Source organism: Papaver somniferum, chromosome 9 (assembly GCF_003573695.1).
Source record: "Papaver somniferum cultivar HN1 chromosome 9, ASM357369v1, whole genome shotgun sequence".
In the NCBI taxonomy this organism is placed as follows: Eukaryota; Viridiplantae; Streptophyta; class Magnoliopsida; order Ranunculales; family Papaveraceae; genus Papaver; species Papaver somniferum.
Window position 1 is genome coordinate 13811792 of NC_039366.1, and position 16406 is coordinate 13828197.

Sequence of the window (16406 nt, forward strand, 5' to 3'; positions counted from 1 at the left end):
ATATTTTAATTTTAATTCAATTTAATTCCAGTTTCAATTTAGGTTTGTTTTAATTTTCATGTGTGATGTTTAAATTCCTGTTTTTATGGTTTAATTTCATGTTAAGGTTAGTTTTAATTTCATGTTTGGGTTAATTTAATTTCACTGTTTAATTTTAGTTTTAATTTTCTGTTCATGCCTAGTGTTCTGCTGATTTCACTGTTAATTTTCAAGGTTCTTCATTTGAAGTTTTTATTCACTGTTGAGTAGTTTAAATGATCATGTTTTAGTTCTATTGTAGTGTTAAATATGTTCTGAGTTCACTGTTGAGGCTCAGATGAACCCTTAGTGCACTAATGAATGATGAATTGCTAGGAAGGCCTGCTTTGTTTGAGTAATGGGAAGAAGTTGGTGCTCTGATATGCCTGTGATTGATTGTTTTGTCAAAAGACAGTCAATGCTAGGGGCAAATCAGTGAGCAAGCTGATTTTCTTCCCATTCTAGTTGGATGCTTAAGTTTTTGCATTGTTTAGCTAGGACACAAGGTGGATTCTAAGCCTTAGCTTAGCAACAGCTGTAATCTCCTCCCTGCCCTTGGCTTAGGCCTTGGTTCCATTGTTCTCTGCTTGTAGTTTCATTGCACTATCACATTAGCACTATGTCACCATTCATTGTAAATGCCACCTTAGTTTCATAATTGTTTTTGGCCTTTGTAAATACTCCAGCTGCATTGTCACTTCTCTACTGTCATTGCCATTACCACATTGTAAATATGCAACACCATTGCCACTGTCACTGTAACCTTACTTTGTACATAAGCACTGCAGCCTTGCCCTATGCTTCTTGGTTTCTTTATGTCATTGTCTTGGCTTGATGCCTTTTTCTCCCATGTTAACTCACTGCATTGTTGCACTTCCTTGACCCTGTTTTGCCCTGTCTCAGCTTGGTCCTAGAGCTAGCTATCTTGACTTAGCCTTTGTGCTAGTCTGCCTTGGCCTGTGTCATGGCCTAGAGCCTTATCTTGGTCTGACAGCTGCATTGCTTCCCTTCCACTGCTGCTGCTGCTGCTACTTCAACCAGCTTTGCTACTGCAGCTGTCTGCTTCCACTCCTGCTGTCTGCTGTTTCTCCAGCTCTTGCCTTGGCCACTGTCCTGCTGCCCAAGGCCCAACCACAGTTTAGGTTAAGGCTCAAAGCCCAGTCCAGTTCACTGTGGACTCATTCAAAAGCCAAGCTCGGTTCACTGCTACATTTGAAGTTCAGTCCCTCAAAGACCCAAAGGCCCAGTTCACATCAAAATACTACCAAGCCTAGATCATTTCAGCACCTAGCCAACTGAGCCCAAGGCTCAGTTCATTTCAAGCCCAGTTCAATTCACATCAGAAACCAACTGAACCCAAGTTCAGCCCATCAAAACCACTGAAAGCCCAATTGATTCCAAGGGTATTCATAACCCATTAGCACTCAAAAGCCCATTGATTATTCATAGCCCAATAGCAATTTAGACACCCAAAATAGCTAGAGAACTCCAAACACACCCAGTCTCTGTGGATCGACCCGTACTTGCACGAGCTACAACTGACGACCGTGCACTTGCGGTATTACTGTAGACCCGCGTTTTTATTGCGCTTAATTTTCACACTCCTCCGGGTCCACCAAGTTTTTGGCGCCGCTGCCGGGGATTGGTGCTGTGTTTTTCTTGTTGTTTTATTAGCTATTTTTGCATTTCACTGCATAGCATTTGCATCTGCATCTGCTTCACTTCATTTGCTGTTGGACCTGCTGTTCTGAACCTGTTTTTCCTCTGCTGGGACGCCACCAAGGAAAAGAACCAAAGCCCAACTGGGTTTTTGCAACAATATTAGAGCAGCTGGGCTGTGCTTAAAAGGTAACCCATTTAAGAGAACCCGAATTGTGGGCTTCCATTTTTAATTGTGGGCTTGTAATATTAAAGCCAATTTTTGGGCTTCTCTTATTTTCTGTTGGGTTTGTAATAATTTATTTGTGGGCTTGTTTGTTTAATTTGTGGGCTTGTATTTAATTTTTGTGAGCTTGTTTAATTTGGACTTGTATTTTGTATTCTGGGTTTTTAAACCCAGCTGAGCTTGTGACCGATCACGCTAGGTTAACTCGTTAGTGGGCCGAGTACCCAAATTCTAGGCCGAGATTTTGGACTCAGTTTCACCAAACGTTTTCAAACCAGCTGAGCCAAAGCAAACACAAAACCAACAGTGGGCTTGCTCCCATTCAAAAACCAAATTTTATTTTCTTTTAAAAAAAAAAAAAAAAAAAAAAAAAAAAAAAAAAAAAAACCAAAATTTTGCTCCTAATTTCAAAAACCAAAACTTTTCTCCCATTTTTAAACCAAATTTTACTTGCTCCCATTTTAACAACCAAATTTTTTTTATCCCATCTTAAACCAAAAGTTCTACTTTGCTCCCATTTTTAAACCAAATTTTATTTTTCAAAAATGTCTCCCACCAAATTTTCTTTTTCAAAAGTTCTTCCCAAAATTTTTTCTTCTTTAACCCATTAAAACCAAACTTGCTCCCAAAATTTTAAAAAACCAAAAAAATGTCTCCCACCAAAACCAAATTTTTCCCAAAAATCCAAACCCTTTAAAAACCAAATTCTGAACTTTGTACATAGTTACTTAGCTTTTGAGCCAATCATGTCTAGATTTTGGCCTGCTTCGGGGAATGGAAATAAAACTCTTAGAGAACTTGCTTATGGGCATGTGCCACGTTATGAACCTTCCACGGACCATGATGTCAATAGTCATAGGAATTATTATGGACATTTTCAAAGTCCCGAGCCGCAATACATGAACCCTAATAACTATTAACACATGCATCATTCATCACAACGTGAAAATGAACATTTTGCTAGAGCCTCACTCACACAATCATCACTTATGGATCAAATAGAAGCTCGAATCACAGCTTTAGAAATGCAATCACATGAGGAATCTGTCACATCTAATTTTCTTAGGCAACCTGAAATCTATGCATGTCCCGCATGTGGTAATTTAGACCACCCTGTTGAGAATTGTCATATTTTGCATAATTTTAGGCAATCTAGAGAAAATCCAAGGTATGAAATGCCCATAAATTGTGAGAATGGTAGTCATTGGGACCATAATCAATCCTTTGAGGGTTGCGATCAATATTTTGTAAACCCTAATGACCATGCACACATGTACCATTCACCACAATTTGAACATGAAGAATTTTGTACTCCCATGAATTTAGACTCCACCACAGAAGCTTTAAGACTCTGCAAGCAAGACTATGATAGATCTACATCACGAATTCATGCATATTTAGATCAGATTTTGCTTCACCCACAAAAGGAGGAAATTCATGAGGAAATGTATGTTGTCCCTAATGAAGTGTCTAGTCCCATTCATGTAAATGATGTTGAATACGAACCTAATTTAGAGGAACATGAATCGACTAATGACACCACCACTGTTAATGAGGACCAATATGCATGCTACCATGATGATGATTATGATGATTATGGTGATATGTTAGAAGAACATGAAAATATTGTGGAACCTGTTGGTTCAATAACATATGGCTTCTCGCCCTCGACATTCATGAATGTTGTTTTTTCTAATACTCATTGTAATTCATATGATTTTGATATTGACATGGGATTCGTACAATTAGTCTGTGAAGATGAGCATGACATAGGAATAGTTGAATCTTCTGTAGACACTAATGCTAATATGCATGAAAATATATTTGATGTGTCTGATTCTCTACCTAGGTCACATTGTGATATTTCCCCTGATGTGCCGATACACGAGAATAAATCTGTTGATGATTCTGATTGTGATCTTGCCAATTTTATTGATGATTGTGAGCATGATGTGACATGTGTAGATGAGTTAGGAGATTTTGATTTGATTGATAATGATATGCCTATTCTTCTACCTAAGTCACAATTTGATGGCCTTCCACCCAACCTAGATTTGGTTTGTACCCATATTGTCAAACCGACTTTTCTGAGAGTCCCTAATCTAGGATTGTAAATGTGTGCTTCCCAAGTCCTCTTGGACTATTTTGCATCTAAGTATAATATCTTTGAGGAACCACAGTTGGAAATTGCATGTTTGCCCGTCCCTAGCATAGTTCACTTTGAGCTAGACCTTGTACATGATGAACCCCCAAAACTGCGAGATTTTGTTTCCAAAATTTTATCCGTTGAAAAATCCAGGTTTGGGGGTAGCTCATTTTGTTTCACAGCTTCACTTGCGTTTATTTCCTGTTATATTTGTGTGAAGTTGTTGAAACCTCTACACTTTGTCTTTTGGGTTGATCCTCAACTCTTTAGATTGTTGGTGTATGGTGAATTTTTTGTATATAATCCAGTAGATAAAATTTCTTAAAAACCCTTTTGTTCCTTTTGTATATATTGTGCTAATCCAATATGATCTCGGCTGACATATGATGGATTTTTGCCTTGAATAACAGAGTTCTAATATTGCTTTCGCCGAAATCGGGTATTCTCTTTCCTTTTTCTCTACTCAACATGATCCTCTTCATATGTTGTATTATAATTTTGTTCATATTTTGAAACATTGAGGACAATTTTTAGTTTAGGTTTGGGGGTGAAAAGTAGATACTTTGATAATATGCCATAATTGAAAACAAGAACTCCTTCTTTTTGAAAAAAATGAAAAATCAAAATAAAAAATTAAAAAATTAAAAAATCATAAAAAAAAATGGAGCTCATTTACCTTGAAATGTTGACTCTTGTGCAAATATGTAATTATTAGGAGTCTTAGTCTAGATATTTAGGCACCCTGATTCTAGCACAATTCACATAGTGATAAGAAATTTGCACGCGCACGATCTACCAATACATGTATGGCCTCGATCTTCAAGGTGTTTGATAGGAAGTTACGATTGCCAATCACTTTAGAATACTGAACGAAACTTGACTAGCTTGTTCTTTGGTTGGTTGGGATAGAAGGTGGAGGTTACATTAAGAAAAACAACCATCGAATTTAACTGGGTGCATCAAAAAGGGCTACCTCTTGCAAAGTGTCATGTAATTTTTTTGTTTCCTTTTGTATATGTATCAAAAGTTGTTTCTTTTCAAAAAAAAAAAAAAAAAAAAAAAAAAAAAAAAAAAAAAACGATGTATATATTCAAAAAAAAAAAAAAAAATATCAGAAAAAATATATATCAAGTATTTATCAATTCCATCTCTCTTGTTCCAAAAATAAAAGAGAATAGTCAATGTAAATAAGAGTCATGTAAATAGTCATCTTTTGTTGTTTCATTGTAATAAGCAAGGAGGGTGTATGTCATTGATGTACAACGCGAGTAATTGTGAAATACCTCCAACTCATTCACAATTATCGTAAAGTCCGGACAGCTAGCTAGATTTCGACCTTGGTTCTTAGCCTGAGAAACTATCTCTTGGTGATTAGTAGTCATAACTTCAGATCTTTCTTTACACATGTGTAGATACACTTTACACTCTTATCACATGTCTTTTTTTGTTATCAGTGCTAGGATTGTGCCTTTGATAGCTAGATTGACATCTCCATTTTGCTGTGAGCTTAAACTGACTTGCACATGTCACATTTGATGGAATCTGAGCTTATATTTTGACCTAGAACTTTGTAGGTACGTTCTAAGCAAACCTTCACGAGACTTCAACTCGTCCACTAGGGACACTTAGTGGTTTAAAAGGCTTAGTGCATACGCTAAATGCATTCGAGAGACCAGCGACAGTGGTATAGGTAGGATTTCCTTAGTTTTGTTTTACTTGAGGACAAGTAAAATTCAGGTTTGGGGGTATTTGATGAGTGCCAAATAATGTATATATTTATCCCTTTTTGTTGGCATTTAACTCATCTTTTGTGCAGTAATTCTACATTTTATCCCATATTCTGTATTTTCATTGTTTTCAAGAATAAATATTTTTCTTACTTAATTTTGCATTTTTAGGTAATACATAAAGTTTGGATGAATAGCAGAGCGGAAAAGAGCAGAAAAGTAGTGAAAAGCCGGGAGGAATTACACAAGGAAGCCGCGAAGAATGTTGTGCACAAGACCAAAAGGGTAGAAATGGGCTCAAGAAGGAAGAATTGTTCTTAAAGAAGATATGGGCTTGGCATACCCAAGGCCCAAAACCCTTACCCAAACCCATTTTCTATATCCATACCCGCCTCCATTCTCAGCCGTTAGATCGGATCCATTTCATCATCCAATGGTCGCTTCTTCATTGATTCATCAAAATCTGAAGTCCCTGCAAAACACCATAGTACCTAAATTCCAAGCCTTCGGATTAGATCACATTTAGATCCTACGGTCGCTTCTTTGCCTGCGCATCAAACCTCGATACTTCCGCTTAACACTACAACACCTAACTCCATCTGGTGTCGTCAATTTTGTTGTATCTCATAATCCAACGGTCGCCACATACCTCTCCATCGTAGCCGTTCGATTCAATCTATATGGGATCATCCAACGCTCTTGACTTGATGTTCATCAAAACTCGCTACACCCGCTCAACACCCTAGCAACCGAACCCTATTACCCCAAAACAAACGGACCCTTCTTCTCCATCGGGTTCTTCGTCTCTTCTTCCCAAACAACAGAGAGCTGCTCTGCAACTCCATCACCTCCACCAGTTACACCTTCTTCTCGAACCACACCACCACCACAACCATCCGACAACACCATGATCTCCAGTAGCGCCACCCGACAACAACAGCATCCTATCCCCCTAAGCCTAGCTGTTGTATCTAACCCACACGCATCTCACTGACCTAGATGTGGGTTTGATGCAACACCTCGATTTAGGGCATCAGAAGAATGGAGAGGAGCATAGGGAACAATTGCAGAGCATGGGTCAGCGTCGAATTGGGTAAATTTTATTTTGGGAACCCTAATTTTTGGGATTTGGGGGAAACCCTAATTTTAATGTTTGGGTATAAATTGAGGGTTGGGTATCACTGTTAGAGGTGTTCTTGGATTAACCAAGTAACCAATTAGGGTTAAATTTCAGTTTTGATATTTTAATTTTAATTCAATTTAATTCCAGTTTCAGTTTAGGTTTGTTTTAATTTTCATGTGTGATGTTTAAATTCCTGTTTTTATGGTTTAATTTCATGTTAAGGTTAGTTTTAATTTCATGTTTGGGTTAATTTAATTTCACTGTTTAATTTTAGTTTTAATTTTCTGTTCATGCCTAGTGCTCTGCTGATTTCACTGTTAATTTTCAAGGTTCTTCATTTGAAGTTTTTATTCACTATTGAGTAGTTTAAATGATCATGTTTTAGTTCCATTGTAGTGTTAAATATGTTCTGAGTTCACTGTTGAGGCTCAGATGAACCCTTAGTGCACTAATGAATGATGAATTGCTAGGAAGGCCTGCTTTGTTTGAGTAATGGGAAGAAGTTGGTGCTCTGATATGCCTGTGATTGATTGTTCTGTCAAAAGACAGTCAATGCTAGGGGCAAATCAGTGAGCAAGCTGATTTTCTTCCCATTCTAGTTGGATGCTTAAGTTTTTGCATTGTTTAGCTAGGACACAAGGTGGATTCTAAGCCTTAGCTTAGCAACAGCTGTAATCTCCTCCCTGCCCTTGGCTTAGGCCTTGGTTCCAATGTTCTCTGCTTGTAGTTTCATTGCACTATCACATTAGCACTATGTCACCATTCATTGTAAATGCCACCTTAGTTTCATAATTGTTTTTGGCCTTTGTAAATACTCCAGCTGCATTGTCACTTCTCTACTGTCATTGCCATTACCACATTGTAAATATGCAACACCATTGCCATTGTCACTGTAACCTTACTTTGTACATAAGCACTGCAGCCTTGCCCTATGCTTCTTGGTTTCTTTATGTCATTGTCTTGGCTTGATGCCTTTTTCTCCCATGTTAACTCACTGCATTGTTGCACTTCCTTGACCCTGTTTTGCCCTGTCTCAGCTTGGTCCTAGAGCTAGCTATCTTGACTTAGCCTTTGTGCTAGTCTGCCTTGGCCTGTGTCATGTCCTAGAGCCTTATCTTGGTCTGACAGCTGCATTGCTTCCCTTCCACTGCTGCTGCTGCTGCTACCTCAACCAGCTTTGCTACTGCAGCTGTCTGCTTCCACTCCTGCTGTCTGCTGTTTCTCCAGCTCTTGCCTCGGCCACTGTCCTGCTGCCCAAGGCCCAGCCACAGTTTAGGTTAAGGCTCAAAGCCCAGTCCAGTTCACTGTGGACTCATTCAAAATCCAAGCTCGGTTCACTGTTACATTTGAAGTTCAGTCCCTCAAAGACCCAAAGGCCCAGTTCACATCAAAATACTACCAAGCCTAGATCATTTCAGCACCTAGCCAACTGATCCCAAGGCTCAGTTCATTTCAAGCCCAGTTCAATTCACATCAGAAACCAACTGAACCCAAGTTCAGCCCATCAAAACCACTGAAAGCCCAATTGATTCCAAGGGTATTCATAACCCATTAGCACTCAAAAGCCCATTGATTATTCATAGCCCAATAGAAATTTAGACACCCAAAATAGCTAGAGAACTCCAAACACACCCAGTCTCTGTGGATCGACCCGTACTTGCACGAGCTACAACTGACGACCGTGCACTTGCGGTATTACTGTAGACCCGCGTTTTTATTGCGCTTAATTTTCACACTCCTCCGGGTCCACCAGCATTCCACACTGGTCGCAGACATTATTTCCAATTATGAATGTCATCTGTTATTTTTTTATCTTCATTTTTATATATCATTTTTTTTGTTTTTATATCCCTTACTGTATTTTGTTAATACTTCGCAGAGAAAGAGAAGGAACAACAAAAGCGAATTTCAGAACTAGAAACTCGCTTAGCTGTTAAAGAAGAAGAATCGTTTTCTCGTAATTCAAAGCATCAGCAAATGAAGCAGAATTGGTTTAATTTAGTCCAGAACAACAGTAACGATGCTAATCGTTCTCGTGAGGCTGCTGTTAAGAGAGTTTGTTTCGAGAACTGTATTCCTTTGTCGAAGTACCATTTCCCAGCTATCCCTGAAAATGTTCCAATCCCTGATATCCAAGTTACTAATGAAGAAGAAGATTCTGAAGAAGAAGTCAGCGATTTTGAGTCTGAGCGAAATGAGGAAAATGAAAATAGATTACTCCTTCTTGTTGTAATATACTTGTAAATTCTTCTTTTCTTCGCTTCGTATTTGTGACTTCTTCATATGCAAGTAAGATTATCAAAAATGTGGCAAATAACACTTCTTTAGGATTCTTATTCTTGCCTCTTGTTATTTGTTGTATTTTTTATTATACCAAGATAATTTCTATCCTTTATCCAGAGATTCTCTTGGTGTGAGCGTATGTGAAACTTTTAGAATTAACTTTATGTATTATTCGTGAGGTATTATTTGTGCCTTCCTATGTAAAGGTCTTATGTTACCTCTTTTATGTGCGATGAAATCGCAAGCAGTCGTTACACCATAGTGTATTGACCCATTGATCTCATCTTACCATTTTCTGTTTGTATTATTTCCTCTTCGGGTTAATTCGCATAAATATCTCAAGTCTTAGTAGTCACATGAGTAAAAGTATTGGAACATTTACGTCTTTTGACACAATTCAGCTCCCTAATGGAGGGTGCCGTCCTTATCTTCCTCCTGGTTGGCCCCTCAAGGAAGCTTACCTCTATCTGGTTAAGATTATGTCTCTTCCAATCCGACTTTTCAACAACCAGTTGATTTCGCAATCTCGCATACAATACCTATATGGTTTATGGTAGCAAGATCGCACCCTAAGTGGGGTATCTTCGGAGCGAGTGCATCATAGTCAGGACTTGTCAAGAGTGGCAAGGTACGCTCCAGACCTCTCGGGCACTCTTGACTCAACCGTGTACCTCGGCGCCCTGATCGAGTTTCTGCATTCCTTAGGAGAGCCTTTCTCACCTTAGGCTCTTAATCTAAGATTAGTATCTTATACTGAAAATTTAAGGTATCTCTCCCGGATGTGCATTATCGTTTAATTCTCACCCCAAATCTCCACAACTCAAGTTCCGGGGTCGGTGTATCCTTCCCTTGAGTCATGCCTTCTAGATCTTTCCAATTATGACGTGTGTTAGGTCTTACTATTTCGCCTCTTGCATATGAGCGAACTAAGGTGCACGCCATATTTGGATTCCTAGCCAATATGATAATAAATATCATTTTCTGTAGCCTTTATAAAGGTCTTATTATAAATATTTCCCTTTGTATTTTCTTATTATGGATTTACCATATGAATTTAAATTTTTTCATTTCAATCAACTGTAGTACATAAACGTTGTTATCAAGTCATCTTATTCAAAGAAAATCATACACATTCGTTATATGCATTTGTTTTCCTCATTTCTGACTCTTCCAAAATTCGCACGTGTGCGACATAACATACGAATATGCCGCACATGTTTATAATCATTCAACTGGCATTGTCCGAACATCCTTTTGCTTTCAACTTTATATTGTCTCCACTTATTTTGTTGCTCTTGTTGTTATTCACCTGCATCATTTATTATCCATTTTTATTACTTCCGTTATGGATTTCTTCTACCAAATTCCTTCCACCATGAAATTTCCATCAAATGTTGTTTTCTTTCCTCCTACTGATTTCAATATTTCACATACTTGTTACTCAATTTCATTATACTTCCTCAGACATCGACCATTAATCTCTCTGCTCTTTTACTATATGCTGCATTCTTTTGCCAATTTCTTCGCTTAGACTCCCTTGCTTCGCATCTATCAATATCAATTTCTTGACAACTTTTACTTTCAACTGTGTCCCCTCTTATAATTCCAACACCCTTAGGTAAATGAAACTTGATACACTGATGAAAAGTTGATGCAACAGCTAGTATACTATGCATCCATGGTCTTCCAATTAAAGCATTGTATGGTGACTCAACATCCACTACACAAAATGTAATATCTGTCGGTAAGCTTTGTAGAAGGATCCTCATAGTCACCTCCCTTTTTGGTTTGTTCGCAAAACCATTAAAACCATAGATTTTGTATGTTGAGGGGATCAATTCATCGTCTCTGCCACCCACTGTTTTGTATGTGTGATAAAATAGAATATCCACTGAACTTCTAGTGTCTATAAGAATTCTATTTATTGGCCAGGTGTTTTTCTCATTTTCTTCTTCATCTTCTTCTAATGGTTTCGGGTTAATTACCAATCTTACCACTAACGGGCACTCATGCGAATCTTTTCCTTCTGGAACTTCATTTGCGCTGAACGAAATTTTCTGCTTTTGCCAGTCCTTCAAAGATGGTATTTTTCCAAGTTAAAAATTTCCCTTCCTTCATCATCTCTTGCATATAATCGACTTAAAATATTATCATGAAAATCTTCTATATTTTTGAATGAATGTATGATCGAGTTACATAATAGATTCTTTGCATTTGCTCCCACCTCAATAACAAATGTGTTCCTATCCGTTTCCTTTCCGTATTTATTTCCTTGAGGTGGTGGTGGTGGTAAATTTCCTGTTTCATTTAGCAGGAAGTGGTCTAACTTCCCCTGCTCGATAATTCGCAATATAATCTTCCTCACATTTCTGCAGTTGCTTGTTGTATGACCATGGAATCTGTGATAGACACAAAATTCTTTACTCATCCTCCTTGGTGGTGGCTCTTCGCCTGCATTATGTGGTTCTGGAATATCATCCATTAGGAGAGCATCTTCCCATACTTTATCCACTATAGTATTTAATTTTGGCAGTTTTACTTGTTCCCACACTATTCTTCCAGCTTTCTTGTTATAATTTGTCTGTTGTCCTGTAGAGTTACCTGGCTGAACTGTATCATTACTTCCATATTTTTGAAGCTGTTTATCTTTGTATTCTTTTTCAAACTCTGCTTGATCTGCATTGCCCATAGCCACTAATTTTTGTTCCATTACTGCATTACTCTTTCCTTGATATCTCTGCGATGTACTCGCAACAGCATTTGTGAGTCTCGGAAGTAAGCTTGTATTTCCACCTTTCGAATCTGATATTGCAACAGGGTAAGATTCCATGTCTCTTTGCTTTTCCTCGAGGGCTATATATTCTTCTTGAAATTCGCGTAATTCCGACATTATAATTGTATCTTTTACTCTAAAAATTTGGGTGTACAATAGATCTGTTGCAAAAAGAGAATTAATGAACGCCAGAATAAGATGTCTCTCATCCACCCGCCTTCCCATTTCACTACACATTGTTCTCCAGCGAGTCGTTAGATGACGTAAGCTTTCATTTGTTCTTCTGCGAAGTCCAAATGCAGTTGCGATCCCCGGTCTTGATAGATTATTACTTATGTACTGCCCCAAAAAGATGTTTTGTAAATGATGAAATGAACCAATGGACTCTACGGGTAGTCCTTAAAACCACTTCAAAGCTTCACCCGCTAATCTTGCAGCAAAATACTTGCACATTACTGCGTCATAATTTTCCCACTGCAATAAACATATAGAATAAGCTTTCACATGTTGGATCGCACATGCACTACCGTCAAATATACTTGTAAATGCTGCTAAACTGCACTTAGATGGTATCGGTGCTCTTTGAATTTCTTTTGTAAATGGAGATTTTCCTGCTTCCTCCACTTCTTCTTCTAGTTGTCTTCTCTCATCATTTCTTTTTGCAGTCATCATTTCTCTTATTTCTTCCATCTCCATGAGAATTTCTTTGCTGAATGATTGATCCAAATCTTCTTGCATAGGTCTTTTTAGCCTTTCTTGTCTCAATCTATTATCATGATTGTTTTTCTGTATTGCCTCTTGTATCTTCTGTTGTTCATCTTCCTCTCTTCTTCTCCTACGCCTTTCAATATTTGTTTCAATTTGTACTGTATCGTGTCTTTCTTCATTGTATGTGCGATCATATCGATGTCTTGATATTTCTCTTTCTTGTGGTGTCACTCGACCTTGATTCGTATCTTCTATGCGATGATGTTCGTGTCCCCTTGTTCTACTATCAATGTGACGCAATCTACTTTGTAATTCTCTTTCTTCTAACTCTTCCCTTCTTCGTTGTCTATCTCTTGCACGCGCAACTTCCCGTTCGCGCTCATATTCTCCTCTGTGGGTTTCCCTACCATGTAATATCATTTGTCCTTACCCTGGACGTTCTTCTTCACTTTTAGATTTATTATTTGCTCGACGAAGAAGTTCGCGTGGATGCTCATAACGATTAGTTGTTAATTCAATTATACATCTTCTTTCCCCGTGATCTTCCAAATTTTGTTGTTCTTGCGAGTTTTCTTCAATGACTTCCATATGTTGCTTTCGCCTATCGTTTATTTGATTAGATTGGCTCTGTCTGGAAGAATTCCTGCTGGATCTTGATCTTGAGCGTGTAACACTTCTTGACCTTTGTTCTTGCAATCTAAGATTCTCTTCTCGTTAATTTTTGCCTAAGCTCTGCAATCGTCATATTTCCTTCACTCGCTGTAATTGGTTATTCGTTCCCATTTCTCTGTTCTTCTTCCGTAGAATTTGTCATCGTAGAATGGACACTCACTCTATCATAATCAATATTCTGTCCTTGTCCTCGCTGAAACCGAATTGGATTTTCTTCACTTTGATTTTCGTCCACTCTTTCTTCTTCTTGCTCAAGATTTGTAATTCTTCTTCTTTCAGCGAGTCTGTTACTCCTTCTAGTCGCCATTCCTTGTTCCACAACAGATTCAATCCTTACCTTTTTCACTCTATCTCACTATTTTCTTTTACAATCTATGATATGATATCAGAATTTATCATCCAGAGCTGTTTCTAGCGCCAAAAATGTAGTTGTAAGCTTTCTTACAACTACACTCCACTTAATCTAGTTATCTCTCTATGTAATCATCATGGACAATTGTTTTATTGATTGAATATTCGAATTACTTACAAGATAAATGGAAATCTACAACAACACTTCTTGTAGCCTAAATTCACTTTCTCTCTCTTTCAATCTCTCTTGCAAGACTTGTCCTAGAATCCTCTACAAAACTACGACCCTCTCCTTTATATAGGATTTTATATAGTGGATGACAGCTAAGAATCCCTTTATTTACGGATCACTGTGCGACATATTCGCTCATATACAATCGCTCATCTTCGCATGACTTACTTCTTTGCATAATTCTTCACACTTTACCCGCGACTTTGCTGACATCATCTGATGTGTCATCTCAATTTGTTGTGTGCGATACTCCTCGCGTTTGTTGTATTCTTTACTTCGCGTAATTATTAACCTGTGCGATATTTAACTCCTACAGAAATGAGCAAGTGTGTCTAGCACTTGTATCCCATCTTTAGGGAATAGAAAATACGTAAGCCCTAATTTGTGTTTTCTGCCAGCCACACCTAGAAAATGATTGCCGAGAACCCATGGACTAAGAAGTATACCTCCAAATATTTGGGAAACAAATAATGGTTGATTGAACCGTGATAATACGGTATGAACTAAACGTTGTGTAAGTACCACAATCTGCAAGGCAAGATTCGGTAGAGAAGAAAAAGAAAAAGTAAGCGAATCAAAATCTTGGTAAATTAATCCTCGTGATCCAACTTTTCCTGGAATTGTACATGCTTTAAAGTTATATGTAGTGTTCGTCGCCATATCTCTACTCGAATACACCGGCAGGCAGGCAGGAAACCGAGAGAGGCAAGAAGAAATGACAAGAAACCAAACAAACCAGAAACTTGGAGAAACAAGTTTGGAGTTTTAAGAGATGAACAGAGCAAATGACAGAAGGAAAATTGGATCCACAATTTTGATTGACTAATATCTAATTTATATGATCAGACAAATCCGTTAGACCATTAACCCGGAAAATCCAAAAATAGTGAACATTCCGATACCTCAGTCAGCTCTTACATACCATGTATCTCTTCAGGAGTTATTTCCACCTCACAAAATAAATCTTATCCATGATCCGCAACTGCTGCTATCTTGGAATAAATATGTGATTTTGGTGCCCCAAAGAGATTTTCCAAATTATCATTATGAAGGATACCGCATACTTTATTATGCTAGACTTTAATGGCTCATATGTTGAATGTTGAGCATATGGGGAACTTTATTGTTCTCATCGTGTTAGAATCCTAAAGAATGTTATGTAGCATTTAAAATAATTTAAGGAAAAAGATTCTAAAATCGCATACACACTTCTGTTGCTGTGCTGTTAATCCAAAAGACTCTTCCACTCTTAATCTTTTTACTAAAAATGAAAAGCTAAATATTCTGAAAAGGCAATGAGAATAGGTCGTACGAAAGATGGATCCATAAACGAGCAAGAGTCAGTTGTCCCTAATTAACAACTGGCTCTGTAGTTGTAAGACTACAGAGCCAGTTGTTAATTACAACTACACTCCACTTAACCTAATTGTTTTTCTATGTAATCATCATGGGAAATTATTTTATTGATTGAATATATTCACATTATTTATAAAATTGATGGAAACTTAAAATAGCACTTTTGTAGACTAAACTCACTTTCTCTCTCTTACAATCTTTCTTACAAGACTTGTCTTAGAATCCTCCTACAAGACAACTACTCTCTCCTTTATATAGGGTTTTACGTAGTGGATGACAGCTAAGAATTTCTTTATTTTCGGGATCTTTGTGCGACATGTTCGCACATATACAGTCGCTCATCTTCGCATATCTTACATCTTCGCATAACTCCTCACACTTTACCCGTGACTTTGCTGACATCATCTGATGTGACATCTCAATTTGATGTGTGCGATAGTCTTCGCATATGTTGTGTTCTTCACTTCGCGTAGTTACTAATATGTGCGATATTTAACTCCTACATTTGCCTCTTCTCATGTCGCTTTATTCTTCAAAGTGAGCGATATGAGAAATTTTCCATTTTCAAATCGCACATGCTTATCCTTTTACATTTTATTTTATCGACAGTTATCCGGATTTCAAGCTCCTCTCTACACGTGTTGATTTTCTTCCTTTTTTACCGGATTGAACCGTCTCCAACCGGTAACCTCTTTTCACCTATTTAAGGGTTTTATCCACAAGATTTTCTTCTTTCATCATTCATCCTCTCTCTCTTAATCTTCGTCTGCTACTTCCCAGTTCTGTTGCTGTTGTATTGATTTCTTCTGCTATTTTTTTTCTATCATGAATCCCGAATCAAGGTTCGTTTCTTTTGTTCATTATAATTATTGATTTTAACCATTACTTATTATTATTATTATATGGTCTGATTCTCATACTTTCGCAGAAAATTAGTGCTCTTCGAATTATGCAAAGACCCAATTCTTCTTCAAGTGAAAATAAAGAAATGCAAAAGAAGAAACCCAGCATCGATAATGAACCTCAAAATAAGGAATCTCACAAGAGGAAGACTTCGCATAATAAAGAAGTAAGAAATACTCTACTGTCTCTAAACAATATTGTTGCCTCTATTTCTTATCTTCTTTATTTT

At 37.6% G+C, this 16406-nt stretch overlaps 1 protein-coding gene across 1 annotated transcript; it reads right to left on the minus strand.

Annotated features, from left to right (window-relative positions):
- Positions 1-10642: 10642 nt before the first annotated feature.
- Positions 10643-12192, minus strand: LOC113311414. Its single transcript, XM_026560255.1, has 3 exons — positions 11784-12192; positions 11407-11633; positions 10643-11254 (listed from the first exon to the last, which is right to left on the minus strand). The coding sequence occupies exons 1-3, from the start codon at positions 12190-12192 to the stop codon at positions 10643-10645; spliced, it is 1248 nt and encodes a 415-aa protein (XP_026416040.1).
- Between the last annotated feature and the right edge of the window lie 4214 nt (positions 12193-16406).

Coding starts and splice junctions, on each gene's coding strand:
- LOC113311414 (XM_026560255.1), bottom strand. CDS start 12,192: ATGTGTAGTGAAATGGGAAGGCGGGTGGATGAGAGACATCTTATTCTG. Junction 11,634..11,783: donor TAATGATACAGTTCAGCCAG/GTAACTCTACAG, acceptor CACATAATGCAG/GCGAAGAGCCACCACCAAGG. Junction 11,255..11,406: donor GGAACACATTTGTTATTGAG/GTGGGAGCAAAT, acceptor CCATCTTTGAAG/GACTGGCAAAAGCAGAAAAT.